The sequence below is a fragment of the Triturus cristatus genome, chromosome 2_2, assembly GCF_964204655.1.
Source record: "Triturus cristatus chromosome 2_2, aTriCri1.1, whole genome shotgun sequence".
Taxonomy (NCBI): domain Eukaryota; kingdom Metazoa; phylum Chordata; class Amphibia; order Caudata; family Salamandridae; genus Triturus; species Triturus cristatus.
Window position 1 is genome coordinate 91,191,185 of NC_140582.1, and position 14,970 is coordinate 91,206,154.

Here is a 14,970-nt window from a genome sequence, read left to right on the forward strand (position 1 = left end):
GACGTCCGCCGATGAAACCGTTGGAATCTTGAATTCCTTCATCCTGGCGTCGAACTCCTTCTTCCTTTGAAGGATGTTCTCCATTTCGGCCTCGAGCCGCCTCTTCTTTTTCTCCATTTCGGAGATGCTTTCGGCGTCGACCGCGGGTCTTTTCGATGAAACTTGCGTCGACGTCGAACGTTCTTTCTGCGTCGATCGGCCCGTTTCATGGGATGATTTCGACGACCCTTGCCTTTCGGCGTCTTTCTGCGCCAGGGAGTCCTTTTGTAAGGATCCGCTGGGCCTTTTGTCCGAAGTTCCCCCTTTGAACGTCGAAGTTTTCGGCGCCGGGGCTCCCTTCGTGGACCTTGACTCAGTTTTTCTCGAGTCACCCTCGTGTTTGAGGTGTTTTTTGATTTGCGCTCGACGATTCTCTTACCTCTTCTTTTTTCTTGTCGGTCTCTACGACCGTGAAGTTTTCGGCTGTCTCGGCGACGTTGTCCTCGTCGTCCGTGTCGAGGCCCAGCTCGTAGAGTGTCGGGGGTTTTCCTTTGCCCTCCATGTTGGCGTTGGCTCTTCTCTGCCTCTCTCTCACCCTGAGTGTCTTCGGCGCGAAGGCTGAGCAGGCGTTGCAGTCGATACTCTGGTGATCCACCGGTAGGCAGAGGTTGCAGACCGGATGCTGGTCTTTCTGCGCGAACTTGTGGTGGCAGTTTGGGCAGAACTTGAATGGCGTCTTGTCCATTTCGCTCAGGGTCTCTGAGCGTGCATTCTCCAAGGCTGTCGAAGAAAAAAGCTCGCTGGTCCTCTTTCTTCGCGCTCCTGACGAAATCTGTTCTATTCCTGATGTCTTCTCTTGATTCTATCGATGAAACTCGCTTTTCTTCCTTCTTCCTCCGAGTGAATTTCTGGAGCTTCCCGATGACGATCCAGACCCAACGGCGGAAAAAAGAATCTGAAGATGGCGCCCCAAAGGTGGGACTTCCGCAGGAAGCACGACGACGTCACGGGAGGTGCACCAAATGGTGGACGTCGACGCCAACCTGGGCTACAAAAAAAAAAAAAAAAAAAAAACAAAGAAAAGACTACGAATCCGGACCCAACCACAAGATCGCGGAATAATGCACAGCATAGTGAATCCAGAAAGATTCACGCTGCAAAAATTCCGTTTACTTCTATCAAGTTAAATGCTACAATGCAGAAAGCCAATATTAATTGTGTATGAACATCTTGGAAGGGTTAATTGCTAGTAAAACTACGCAATTTACATTGCCATTTTTTGTTAACACAAAAGCATTATTTGGAAAGATTTGCCAAATTTATTTAACTGCCTACATCTTTTCTGAATTGAAACTCTCACCTTGAATTCAATGATCAGACGTCCCTTCTCATATGGCCTGCGATATACTGGCATACCTTCACTGAGCACTGACTTGACATCACCATGTTTGACAATTTGTCCTACATCAGAGGAAAGATATTTCAGTGCCTGAAAACAGCACAGGAACAAAATGCTACCCAAAACACAGCAGTATAATAAATCAGCAATCTGCATTAAATTACCTTAGTATTCATTTAAAACAATCACTGCATGCTTACACAGTTCCCATTATAAATCGCCTGGGACACAGAAACTGATGAGTATGGAAAAAGGAACTACAAAATACCAGCAAACCAATATTAAATATGGTGAAGTTACTTACCTGGAATTGAGTTTTCATTATGAAAAATTACATACTCTATAAAAATTCAACCTGCCTACTGTGGGCTAAAAGCATTTTCAGTTCAGTTATAGAGGTTGACAACACACCTCGTTCAGACATTAACAGACCCTTCACGTCCTGGGCAGTGTCGTTTCAGGAATATCTGTAGAGCTACCATCCAGTCTCCCAGTCCAGGGCATACAGGACCCAAGCTAGGGTGAGCATTTAGAACTTCTCTTTTGAGGAAGTAATTGAGGGCTCTGAGGTCTAGGATAGGACGAAAAGGCCTTCATCCTTCTTTCGGACCAGAAAAGAGCGAGCATAACTACCACTGCCTACTTCTGGCCCAGGAACCCTCTCTATAGCTCCCTTGGCCATGAGAGTCTTGACTTTCATGCAGAGTAAGGCAAGGTGATCCTCCGGACGATTGCACACTGGAGGTAAAGATGGAGGGGTAATCTCGAAGGAGGGAGGAAATAACCCCTTCAGACTAATCTGCCATACCCCACTTGTCCAATGTGATGTTTCACCAGAGGTGGAGATGCGGTCATCGACCAGCTGAGAGGGATCCTAGGGGATCAGACTAGGAAGGTTTTGCGGTAGAGGAGGGGGATCGTGGCTTGGCTCAACTTCTGGTTTCCCGACCCACGGGCCGGGGTGAACTGTGTTCACGGCCCCGCAGAGATTGCTGAGCTTTCGGGCCCACTGGCCGGAATAGGGTTGGCGCAGTTGATAGCCACTCCATAGCCACGAAAGGAGCGAAAAGCGGATGAGGTCCTAAGGGTTGTGGGAGGCCAAGATTTGCTGCGGCCCGCGAGTCTTTAAAAAAACGCTCAAGGGCAGTATCCGCTTTGTCTCCGAAGAGACGGGAGCCATCAAAGGACATGTCCATGAGGTGAGCCTGGACATTCCCCGAAAAAAACAGATGTTCTCAGTCAGGCGTGATGACGAACGGCTGCAGTCGTGGAAACTGATCTGCCCAACGAGTCAGTCGTGTCCAAGCCACATCTGATGGCGAACTTGGCTGCATCCCTCCAGTCTAAAATAGTTTGAGAGCACAGCCCGTTCCTCCTCCGAGACTCTGGGCAGCACTTGCGTTACCATATCGAATGGGAATAGCGGCCGAACAGGCATGCAGTGTTCACCGACAACAATGCTAAGGACCTCGGCGTCGGACGTGATGCCAGGGAAGGTCGCTGTGGAGGTGTGACTGGCGTCGGTCCTGACCCAGGATCGGGTCCAATCAGAGGCTGTGGTGCCGGAGCCGCAGGTGTGGGAACCATGGAGGGCCCTCCATTCATGGCGCCTGCGGGGCCCGAAGGTGTACCGGCAGGGTCAGGCTGGCCAAATATGGCACAATTGGGGCCACAAAACTCCTTCAGTTGGGCAGAGGTCGCTCCTGGACCCGGAAAGGCAGGGAAACACGAAGCCGAACCAAGCACCCACTCCGACGAGCAGGTCCTTGAACGCAGAGTTTCCTTTGCTGCATTGCGAGACGGGAGGAGAGAAGTCGAAGCATGCTTCGACTTGTGTATTTTATGGTGCCTTTACCTGACTTAGACGAAGAGCACTTTGATTCACTGGAGCAGTGCTTGGACCTTCCTCTCAACCGAGACCTGGACCAGGATCGAGACAGACGAGGCGACCTTCGCTGTGCCGGACCGCGAGTAGTTTTAGGCACCGCTCTCTCACAGCCTTCAGTGCCATGGCCCGGCAGTCGGAGCAGGACTTCGAATCATGGTCGCGCTTCAGGCACCAGAGACACACTAAATGGGGCTTGAACGCGGAAGTCTTTTTACTCAACATAACCTAAACACACCAACGAAGTAGACAAAGGGTCGAAAAAAGTCTGTCAAAAATTGACAGGGAGTAACTCTCCAGCGGATTAGCGCTGGCTGGCGAGGAAAGAAAAAAACTGATGTCAGCGTGCCGGAGTGGCGATTATATGGACGACGCGGATGCCACGATGATTAACACGATGCGGACATCGTCAAGCTGAGTCAACTGACGCCACCTACCAGCGCGCAGGGGTATTGCTAAGAAAAAGCTTCTGGATCGCCTGGAAGTTCAAAAGGTAAGGAATCTGCAGCAAGTTGTCTCTATCAGATACCGTATCTACCCACTGCATCCGGCCGCCCCTGTGCCGTTGGTGGTGAATGTTTGGGGATGTATTGTGGCCCCCACACTGCTTGCCAAAACCCTGAAGTTTGAACCCAGCAGTCGCTTTACTTACCTGCAAGCAGCGTGTCTTCAAGCAAGTCGAGTCTCCATCGGTTAACATTGGGCCCCAACTCCAGATTTGGCCTTTGCACCCGGCTGCTCCTCTACCACTTGTGGTGCAGTGAATGTGCTTACCCGAACCGTGGCCTCTGTTGAGCTTAACCCCCAAAGACTGGAACTGTAAGTTGTGTACTTACCTGCAAACACCCAATATTGTTTTCCTCCCATAGGTGGACATTGCAAAGACTGAAAATTGTTGTGTCATTTATTGGTAACTGTGTGCACAACAAATGTCTTACACTCCTCTGTGTTAGGCCTAAGGCTGCTTGCCCACACTACCACAAATAGAGTGCTTTGGGTTTGCATTGAGCCCTGTACACTTCTGGGGGAATCACTGGACTGTGCACAGTATAACCACCTAGTGGTATACCATACACAGAGCCAGCTTCCTACAATCTGTCACCGCCTTTAGAACGGATTGGGGAAGGGAGAGGGGTCCAACACTGACCCAATCGTGGTCCGTTAGCCACCACTGCAGGTCTTTTGCAGTTCCCTCTGAGATATGGACCATGTTGGAGAGATTTCCCTGATACTGCGCCCACTGGGCCTTCAAGTCCCACTGCAATGCCACATACGACAGCGGGCATGTGTCACCAGCAGAATGCAGGAGGTCATGAGGCTCAACATCCTCAGAGTTAGCCTCACTCAATTTAAAGGAGAGGCACTAAAACATCAGTATCATAGCCTGAATCTGCCACTCTGGAAGATGCGCCCGAAACACAGTGTACAGAACAGCTCCGATGAAAGGGAGTGCCTGAGAGTGAGCCAGGTGTGACTTTGGCATTTTGATGGTGAACCATAGCGAGTGCAGGAGGTTTGCCGTCGTTTTAAAGTGGGTGACAACAGCGTAGAGTGAGCCTGCCTTCAACCAATTGTGAAGGTAGGGTTAAGACTGAAATCCCAGACCTCCGCAGATGAGCTACGACTAACGTCATCACCTTGGTGAACACCTGAGGGGTGCTGGTATGGCAAAAAGGTAGCACAGCAAAGGAAGAGTGCTTGAGGCCCACAGTGAACCACAGATAGCATCTGGACACAGCAGGACGCAAGTCCAACGCTACCACTCAGTCTCCTAGGTCATGGGCATACAAACTTGGGCGAGCGTGAGCATTTTGAATTTCTTATTTAACAAGGAGGTTGAAAAGGTCCTGATCCAGGATAGGACAACGTCCTCCATCGTCCTTTGGTACCAGAAGTAGCAGGAATAACCACAACCTACTTCTTTAGCTTCCTTGGCCAAGAGAACCTGTACTTTGAGAGAGTAAGGAGAGATGGTCCCCTGTCAGCTAATCGCAATGGCGAGTGGGTGGAGGGAATGATACAAAGGGGAGGAAGCAACCCCTTTGGACTATCTGTTGTACCCAACAGTGCGAGGTTATTGACGACCAGTGGAGGTGATGACATTTTGCCTTCCACTGGGTGCCCAAGATGGTAGGAGGGGGACTAAAGAGGCTTGACGAAACGGCTGCCAGGGAGGGTGCGTTTATTTAACTGGCCGTCTCTCCCACATGGTCTCTGGGACCCTCAGCCACAAAAAGACTAGGAAACCTTCTGGCTGTGGTGCCTGGGAGGGTATAGGTGGGGTTGGAGACCTCTTACGTAGCTATGAAGGGCGGATTGGGGTTGCAGAGGGGCCATAGACCAGCCCAAGGACCTGGCCGTAGCACTGCTGTCCTTGAAGCACTCCAGCCCTGAATCCACCTTGCTCTCTACAATTGCAGTTAATCTGGTCTGCTGGTTACTCTAACTTTCCTGGAGCAGTTTCTTATTCTTATGACTGACTTCTGCAAGGGGTCTACCAGGCAAGCAGTCTGTCAGTGAAAGTTATTTTCTTATTGTGACAGAAGGCAGAATGGAGGTGATGTGTCTGAAGTAGCCTTATGTTATCTGACTGCTCATCATAGAAAAACCAAGTGCATGCCTTTACTCTTATGTGGCAGTTGAGGCCAGTCTACCTTCTAGATTGGTCTAGTCGGGTAGGTTTCGTTTCTCTGTCCTCTCCTGAAAAATGACCAGGGATGTCTGGATTATTTCCACCTATTTCCTTTCTTGTGCCTTTTACTTTATTTGATGGGCTGTGTTCTTTGTAGATGATCAGCCACTATCCTAAAGGCTTGGCCCCTTTGTTGCTTGGGTACTTTTCTCTTAGTGGGGGCTCTTCCTGGAATTCTTGTTGCAGAAGTGAGGCTGTTTCTCATGGTTTCCTTTCACTGCCTAGTTTACCTTTATTGCAGGAATGTCGGTCGTGTGGCCTTTGGCTCAGCGTTCCTCTGCTTGCTATATCCTCAATTATAAGGACTGAGGAGGGGCAAAGTGGTAATGCGTCGTCTACTTACTCATAATTTCCATTATACAAAGTCCAACTGTTCCATTCACAGTCCTGCTAACCCACCAACTGTTCCAGTGGTGGCCACATTGATCTGTGGGTCTTTGCTTAAAATACAAAGTGAATGCATCCAAAAGGGTTATGAGGAACAGAAATATTCTGCTGTTTGTGAATCCATTCCAAAATGTGAATAACACCTTCACATCACAAACTTCCAGCAAGGAAGAGGGTAGGCAGACCGAATGCACTATAGCTTGTTAGAGAACTATGAAGTGGGTACCCAGTACAATCATTAGGAACACATGCAAGTCAGTAATCCGTGGGTGAGCAAATCCGGTGCTCATGGGAGACAGTCTTGGGTTTGGAAGGCAGAGCAGGTCCTTTGGGTTCTTGAGGCTGCGGGACACAACGGGATTACGCTGGAGCATGTTTGAGGTGGAGACAGGCCGGTAGGGCTGGGGCCATGTCAGTGGGCGTCCTCTTCTTGATTTCAGCACGGCTTCTTCGGTCCTTCTCTTCTTCTGGTCAGTTCTTGTCTGAGGAGGCACGGTTCAGGGTTGGACCTAAATACTAGATTATGGGGTGTTACAGGTAAGTAAAGGTTGGGACCAATGGGTCCCTTCCTTGGGGTGGGTACACCCCCTATTATGCCACCCTCCAGTGGGAGGGAGCTTAGGCCTCACTCTGTTTGACTGGGTACCCCCCATCTGCAAGATGCAGGGACTGAGTTGTACTTCACCTCGCCCCCCCCTCACTTGAGGGGTGGGGTTGGCAAAGGTGGGCACACCTCCCTTGGTTTTCCTGCTGAATCTCTTGATCAAAGTGGAGGTCAGAACAGGTGGGGGCCAGTTGCTTGAAGCAGCAAAGGCCTGGCGTAGCTCACAAAGGTGGCAAGCCTTTGAAGCCTCCCCTTCGTGGACCCAGCCCATCCTAGGGGGAGGAGGCTTGGCACCTCGTCCCAGGATGTACATTGTTTCAGACCCTTGAGAGAAGCAAGCTCTCGACCCAGGGGTCCACAAACATGTCTGGTGGTGGCAGTTGGCGAGCAGCCACTCAGCCTTGACACTAGTGTTAGGTAGTTTTTCAGGGGGCATCTCAAAGATGCCTTATGAGTGAATTTTTCATTAAATCCCACTTTGGGATCAGTGTGGGTTTAATGTGCTGAGAAGTTTGATACCTAAGTTCCAAGTTTTCAGTAAAGCTATCATGGTGCTGTGGAGTTCGTAATGACAAACTCCCAGCACCATATACTCGTAATGGCAGTACTGCACTGTGTGAGAAAGTGCCATCTTTCTTGCATGGTATGCCCCCACTTTTTGCTAAATTGCTGAATGTACTTCGATTGAGTGTACCCTGGGTTCCTGCCAATCAGGTGCCCAGGGCCTATGTTCCTTCCTTAAACCACACAAACTCCCAATTGGCAAACCCTAGCCACATGTCAGCCCCTAGTAGATGGTACCCTAGGTACCCTGGGCCTTGTGGCCAGGGAAGGCCTCTAAGAGCTGCAGCACTCATTGTGCCACCCTCAGAGGCCCTGTACCCTTACACCCACACTGCCCTTGCAGGCTGAGTGTCTGGGTGCAGGACAAAACAAAGAGTCGACATGGCACACATCACTGTGTACCATGCCCATCACCTACACTGCCAAGGCATATGTCAGCCACCCCTCTAGCTGGGTGCATTACGCCTATGGTGTGGGCACAGGAGCAGGAGCCCTGTGCCCCTACAGTACCCGGGTCCATTCCTGGGCACTGTAAGTGCAGTGCTGTCATTTAAGAGTACATGGTGCTGAGAGCTTGTCAAACACGAGCTCCACAGCACCATATTGGCAACACTGAAGCCTGGGAAGTTTGGTATCAAACTTCTCAGCACATTGAACCCACACTGATGCCAGTGTGGGATTTAATGTACTAAGCACCCCAGAGGGCATCTTAGAGATGCCCCCTTACAGCTAACTTACAATCCACGTCTGCTCTGAGGCTGCCCAGGCTGCCACACAGCAGACACGTTGCTGGACCCCTGGGTGGGAGAGCCCCTGCTCTCCCGGGCCTGCAACAATGCACATCCTGGGTGAGGTGAGAAATCTCCTCCCCCAGGATGAGCCAAGGGAAGCTTCAAAGGCATGCCGCCATTTGGAGTTTCCCCAGGCCACTGCAACCCCCCACTCTGGCGGGAAGCTTGGCCGGAAACCCCATACAAGGACAGGGGATGTGCCAGCCTGCCCCCCCCACCCCTCAGGTGGGGGAGGCGAGGTGAAGCACATCTCCGGGCTCTCGCCATCTTGAAGATGGGAGGCCCTACCCTATCAGGATTAGGCTACTGCCCCCCTCCCACAGGAGAGAGGCAGGATGGAATATGCTACTTACCAGTATGCATCTGTTCTTGGCATGAAGAGCTGCAGAGTTGTACACTTAGCATAGGTCGCCATCTGGTGTTGGGCCCGGATGTTTGCAGTTTGTTTTTCTTCTTGGACCGTCTTTGGAAGTCACGAGTTTGGTGACTCCTCCTTCGGTCCGTACTGCGCATGGGCTTCGGCTCCATCCTCAGATTGTTTTTCGCCAACAGGGAAATGATGGAGCGTAGTAATAACAGTGAGAAACCCATGTGTGTTGTATCTAAATAAGATGGACTGGAACGGATACAGGTAGCCGGGGAGGCGGGTGGGCGTGTACAACTCTGCAGCTCTACATGCCAAGAACAGATGCATACTGGTAAGTAGCATATTCCGTTCGAGGCATATGAGCTGCAGATTGTACACTTAGCATAGATTATATAGCAGTACCCAACCTTAGCGGCGACCACCGGTATCCGTTGCAGCTGTTTGAAAGAGTGTTTTTAGTACAGCCTGGCCCACCCTAGCTTGCTGCTGGGAGTGCACATCTACACAGTAGTGTTTTGTGAATGTGTGCGGTGTAGACCATGTGGCTGCCTTGCATATGTCATCTAAGGGTATATTCCCTAGAAAAGCCATAGAAGCCCCTAACTTTCTTGTAGAGTGGGCTTTAGGGGGAACAGATAATGTTCTCTTTGCCTTCTGATAGCAAATTTGTATGCATTTTACAATCCACCTAGCTATCCCTGATTTTGAGATGGGGTTGCCTTTATGTGGTGGAGAAAAGGAGACGAACAACTGTTTGGTCTTCCTGAAGGGTTGCGTTCTTTGTATGTAATAAAGCAACGCTCTTTTCACATCTAGTGTGTGTAAGGCCCTTTCCGCAACAGATTGGGGTTGCGAAAAGAAGACAGGTAATTCCACTGATTGATTGAGGTGGAAGGGGGTAATGACTTTGGGCAGGAACTTCGGATTAGTTCGAAGTATGACCTTGCTGTGATGCATTTGTATGTAAGGTTCCTGTATGGTGAACGCTTGTATTTCGCCAACCCTTCTAAGGGAAGTGATAGCTACAAGGAAAGCTGTTTTCCAGGTGAGAAATTGTAGCTCACATTTGTGCATTGGTTCGAAGGGCGGACCCATTAGTCGTGTAAGGACCAAATTTAGATTCCATACAGGGGAGGGTGGTGCCCTGGGAGGAATTACTCGTTTAAGGCCTTCCATGAAGGCTTTAATAGCGGGCACTCTGAAGAGTGACAAATGCTGTCTGTTTTGTAGATAGGCAGCGATCGCTGCTAGGTGTAGGCGTATGGATGAATACGCCAGGTTACACCTGTGAAGATGGAGCAGATAGCATATGATGTGTTGTATGGATGCATCTAGAGGGTTGATTGTATTGTTACGGCAGTACATTACAAATCTTTTCCACTTTGCGGCATAGCATGCTCTAGTGGTAGGACGTCTGGCTTCCATGATGATGTTCATGCAATCAGGGGGAAGGTTAAGGTACCCGAATTCTAAGATTTCAGGAGCCAGATCGCCAGGTTGAGCTGAGCTGGGTCCGGGTGCCTGATTTCTCCATGGTTCTGGGTTAGGAGGTATGGGGAAAGGTGCAGTTTTTGATGTGGTACCACTGATAGTTGTAGTAGCGTGGTGTACCACGGCTGTCTGGCCCACGTCGGAGCTACCAGAATGAGTGTGAGGGAGTGCTGTTGTAGTTTCCTGACCACTAATGGAATTAGTGGGAGAGGTGGAAAGGCGTATGCAAATCTGCCTGACCAGTTCATCCATATCGCATTGCCCTTGGACAATGGGTGTGGGTATCTGGCGGCGAAGCTTGGGCATTTTTTGTTTTCGTGGGTGGCGAAGAGGTCTATTTGAGGATGCCCCCACTGTTGGAAGAATGGGTGAAGAACTTGTGGATGCAGTTCCCATTCGTGTAGTTGTTGAGTCTGTCTGCTGAGCAGATCTGCTATGGTGTTTTGTACGCCTGGAACATGTTGTGCCAGGAGAAAAATGTTTTGGGGAATTGCCCATCTCCATATGCTCTGGGCTAAGCGGGAGAGCTGGGGAGAGTGTGTCCCCCCCTGTTTCTGTATATAATACATCGCAGTCATGTTGTCTGTGCGAATGAGGACTGCTTTGCCTGAAATCTGCTTTTGGAAAGATTTTAGGGCTAGAAAGATCGCCAAAAGCTCCAGATGGTTGATGTGGAGCGTTTTTTGCTGTGGCGTCCATAGACCTTGCATTGTGAGGTGTAAGAGGTGCGCTCCCCAGCCGGAGAGCGATGCGTCCGCTGTTAGAGTCACTTGGGGAACCGGGTCCAGGAACGGCCGTCCCTTGGAAAGGTTTGTGGTGTTCCACCACTGCAGAGAGTGATGTGTGCGGCCGTCCACCAACACCAGATCCGTCAGCTGACCCTGGGCCTGGTTCCACTGTTGTGCTAGGCACTCCTGAAGTGGACGCATGTGGAGTCTTGCATGGGGCACTATGAAGATGCAAGACGCCATCATCCCTATGAGCTTCATAAACACTCTTGCTGGTAGAGAGTGTTGAGGAAGGAATATTTTGCGTAAGGCTAGAATGCTTGTGATTCTGGCTGAGTTTGGATAGGCAATGCCTTTTGAGGTGTCTATGGTGGCCCCGAGATATTGCTTTGTGTGAGATGGTATGAGGTGGGACTTTTGGTAGTTCACCGTGAAGCCTAGCTGATGAAGCAGTTGGATGGTGCTGTTTGTATGTTGCACGCATTGGTGGTAGGACGCGGCTTTTATGAGCCAGTCGTCTAAGTAAGGGAAGACGTGAACATGTTGACGTCTGAGGTGTGCTGCTACTACTGCTAGGCATTTGGTAAACACCCGTGGTGCAGTGGTGACCCCGAAGGGGAGAACCTTGAATTGGTAATGTTGCCCGTCCACCACGAACCTGAGGTATTTTCTGTGAGAGGGGTGTATTGGAATGTGAAAGTACGCGTCTTTCAGATCCAGTGTTGTGAGAAAGTCTCCCTGGCAGAGGAGTGGGAGGACTTGTTGTAAGGTGACCATGTGAAAGTGGTCTGAATGTATGTAGGCATTTAGAGGCCGGAGATCCAGAATGGGTCTGAGGGTCTCGTCTTTCTTTGGGATTAAGAAATATAGGGAGTAGACCCCTAGATTTCGTTGATTGTCGGGTACCTGCTCTATAGCGTGTTTCTGGAGGAGCGAGAGTACCTCTTGTTTGAGCAGTGTGGAATGCTCTTGGGACATTGGACGGTGCCTTGGTGGGATATTGGGTGGGGTAGATGTTAGCTCGAGGCAGTACCCTGACCGAATGATTTGGGTCACCCATTTGTCCGATGTTATGGACTCCCATACGTGGATAAAATCTTGTAGTCTGCCCCCGACCGGAGTGGAATGGTCTGGGGGGAGCGAAGGGGAGTCATTGTGCGGGTGGGGTGGCAGAACGGGTATTGTTGGTTTTGCCCCTGCCCTTATTGTTGTTGCCTCTGTAACCACCTCTTTGGTTGCCCTTTGAAAAGGTATTTTGAGGAGGGGATTTGTAGGAGGTAGAGGCATTATCGGTGGAGGAGCCTCTACCTGTGCCACGAAAGGACGAGCGTCGAAAGGAACGCTTAGAGGCTTGGGTCTGGAGCGCTCCCATAGACTTCGCTGTGTCTGTATCTTTCTTCATTTTTTCGAGCGCTTCGTCTACCTTTGGGCCAAAGAGTGTTTGCTGGTCAAAGGTGTGATTAAGTATTGATGTCTGGACCTCAGGCTTGAACCCTGATATCCTGAGCCAGGCATGGCGGCGAAGCAGGACACTGGTGTTTATGGCTCTAGAAGCAGTGTCTGCTGCATCGAGGGCACACTTAATGGAGGTGTTTGTGATTAGTTTGCCCTCCTGTATCAGGTCATGAGCTTGGCGTTTGTATTTCTCTGGAAGGTGCTGCATAAGAGCCTCTAATTCATCGTAGTGTGCTCTATCATATCGCGCAAGCAGTGCTTGTGTATTTGCAATGCGCCACATGTTTGCAGCCTGGTAGGCGGTGCGTTTACCAGACGCGTCCAGAAGTTTAGATTCCTTGTCTGGTGGTGGGGCATCTCCTGAGGATTGGGAGTTAGCCCGTTTTCTAGCTGTGGAGACAACTAGGGAATCTAGAGGAGCAGGGCCCTTGATGTATGCAGGGTCTGTGGGTGCCGCCTTGTACTTCTTCTCTATTCTAGGGTTTAGTACTCTGGCTCTGACAGGGTCTTTGAATACCTCTGTAGCGTGCTTGGTGACACCCTTAAGCATGGGTAAAATAGCAGTGGAACGATCTTGTAAATCAAATGTATCCAGTAGGAAGTCTTCTTCCACTGGTTCAGTGTGCATGTCCACCCCATGGTAGTGTGCTGCTCTCTGCACTAAATGGTGAAACCCTAAGGATTCCTCTGGAGGAGACGGCCTTGATGGGTATAGGTCGTCTTGAGGTACATTGGGTACATCAGGGTTATTATAATCCTCCCATGGATCTGGGGTCCCTGGTGGAGTGGAATCCATTGGGGCGTCCCCTGGGTCATTGTCCGGGTCCCTGTCATCCGGATCTGGGGATGGGGCCGGATCGTAGTGAGGTAAAGGTGGAGGGGGTGGTGGTGGGAGGGGGGGTGGCAGTGGGGAGGGTACTCTAAGGGGAGAAGTAGCTGAGTCCCTCTTTTTGGGTGGAGGAGGAGGAGCCGGAGCCTCAAGGCGACGCTTCTTAGTAATCACAGTCAAAAGGCCAGTCTTTGGATCTCTGGACAAAGTCTTTTGTAAAGGGTCTGGTGTAAACAGAGCCAATGGCGCCGAGTCGTCTGTCGGCACCGGCGATTTCGGAACCGGAGGTTTCGATGTTCTGTGTACGCCATGCTTTCTGGAGGTCTCCGTGTGTTTCGGCGTCGAATGCTGTTTCGGCGCCGGAGCGTCGGTGCCGACCGATTTCTGTTTGTGTTTGGTCGGCGCCGAGTGTCCAGGCTTCGGCACCGGTGGTTTCGGAGTCGAGCTGGATTTTGCAGGCTTCGGTGCTGAGTGGTGTTTATCGGCACCGGGCGTCGGCTGGCTCGATCCCGAGCTGCCGTGAGACTTTGAGTGCTTCGACACCGGGCCCGAAGGTGGGGTGATCGAGGCTTTGGTTTTGGTTTTGCCCAGGCCGGCAGGCGAGGGAGTAACCGGAGTCTCTTTGGTTTTCGGTGCGGGGCTGGGAGGGGGTATTGTACTCACGGCCCGCTGTCCTGGTGTTACGTCCTCCCGGTCGGAGTCGTCGGCCTCGGAAGCGCTGACGATGTCTTCTCCCAGTTCGGTGTGTGTCTGCCCCGAAGCTTCGGCGTCGTCTCCGAAGATGTCCGGTGGAGCTGTCGAGGATGAGTGCGCCATGGTGCGTCGAGCCCTTCGATCTCGGATCGTTTTCTTCGATCGAAAAGACTTGCAGGCGGGGCAGTCTCGAGCCTCGTGTTCTGGAGAGAGGCAAAGGTTACACACCTGATGGAGGTCGGTGTGGGGAAATTTAGACCCACATTTTGGGCACTTTTTAAACGGAGTCCTTTCCATCGGCCGGGACCGGAGTCGCGGAGGGCCCGAAGGCCGGTGTCGATGTACGGGATGGAAAAAGTGCCGCTTCGAGAGATGAAGATGATGAGGAACTCGAAGAATCGAGGATTTTCCGTCGAGGCTGGAACCGTAGAAGTTCGAAGCCGGAGCACGAAGTATCACATCCGAGCCCGATGGCGGAAAAAAACAATCTGAGGATGGAGCCGAAGCCCATGCGCAGTACGGACCGAAGGAGGAGTCACCAAACTCGTGACTTCCAAAGACGGTCCAAGAAGAAAAACAAACTGCAAACATCCGGGCCCAACACCAGATGGCGACCTATGCTAAGTGTACAATCTGCAGCTCATATGCCTCGAACAGGGGGTGTACCCACCCCAGGACAAGGACCCATTGGTCCCTGGCCTTCACCTACCTGTAACGCCCCTAAATCTAGTATTTAGGGGCACCCTGAACCTTCCTTCCTTAGATTCCAGATAGAAAATTACAAGAAGAGCAAGAAGAACAAAGACCTGCCCTGCAGCTGCTAAAAAGAGAAGAAGACACCAACTGCTTAGGCCCCAGCCCTACCGGCCTGTCGACTCTCGAACCTGCACCAGCGCGGCATCTCTCGTGGCCAGCAACCTCACCAACCCCGGAGGACCTGGCTACCTTTTGGCTCTAAGCCCCTGGGACTCCCATGAGTAGAGGCTCTACTCAAGAAACCTATTTTTAACCCCTGGCAGCAGCCCGGGACCGCGGACCCAACACACTCTGCACCAGCCAAGCCTGGCCAGTGCCGGAGTGGACAAAGACCCTGAGGACGACCCCAC

At 51.2% G+C, this 14,970-nt stretch overlaps 1 protein-coding gene across 2 annotated transcripts in view; it reads right to left on the reverse strand.

The window, feature by feature from the left end:
• Positions 1-14,970, reverse strand: part of DNAJA1 (DnaJ heat shock protein family (Hsp40) member A1) — a 153,832-nt gene that overhangs the window by 42,242 nt on the left and 96,620 nt on the right. The window contains exon 8 of one of the 2 annotated variants that reach the window (XR_014978070.1): positions 1,133-1,440. Coding sequence is in view for 1 of the 2 variants with exons in the window: in XM_085641087.1 (XP_085497213.1) it covers positions 1,340-1,440 (101 nt within the window). In the remaining variant the exon portion in view is untranslated. The remainder of the gene's footprint in view (positions 1-1,132; positions 1,441-14,970) is intronic. The other variant, XM_085641087.1, reaches the window with a different exon arrangement.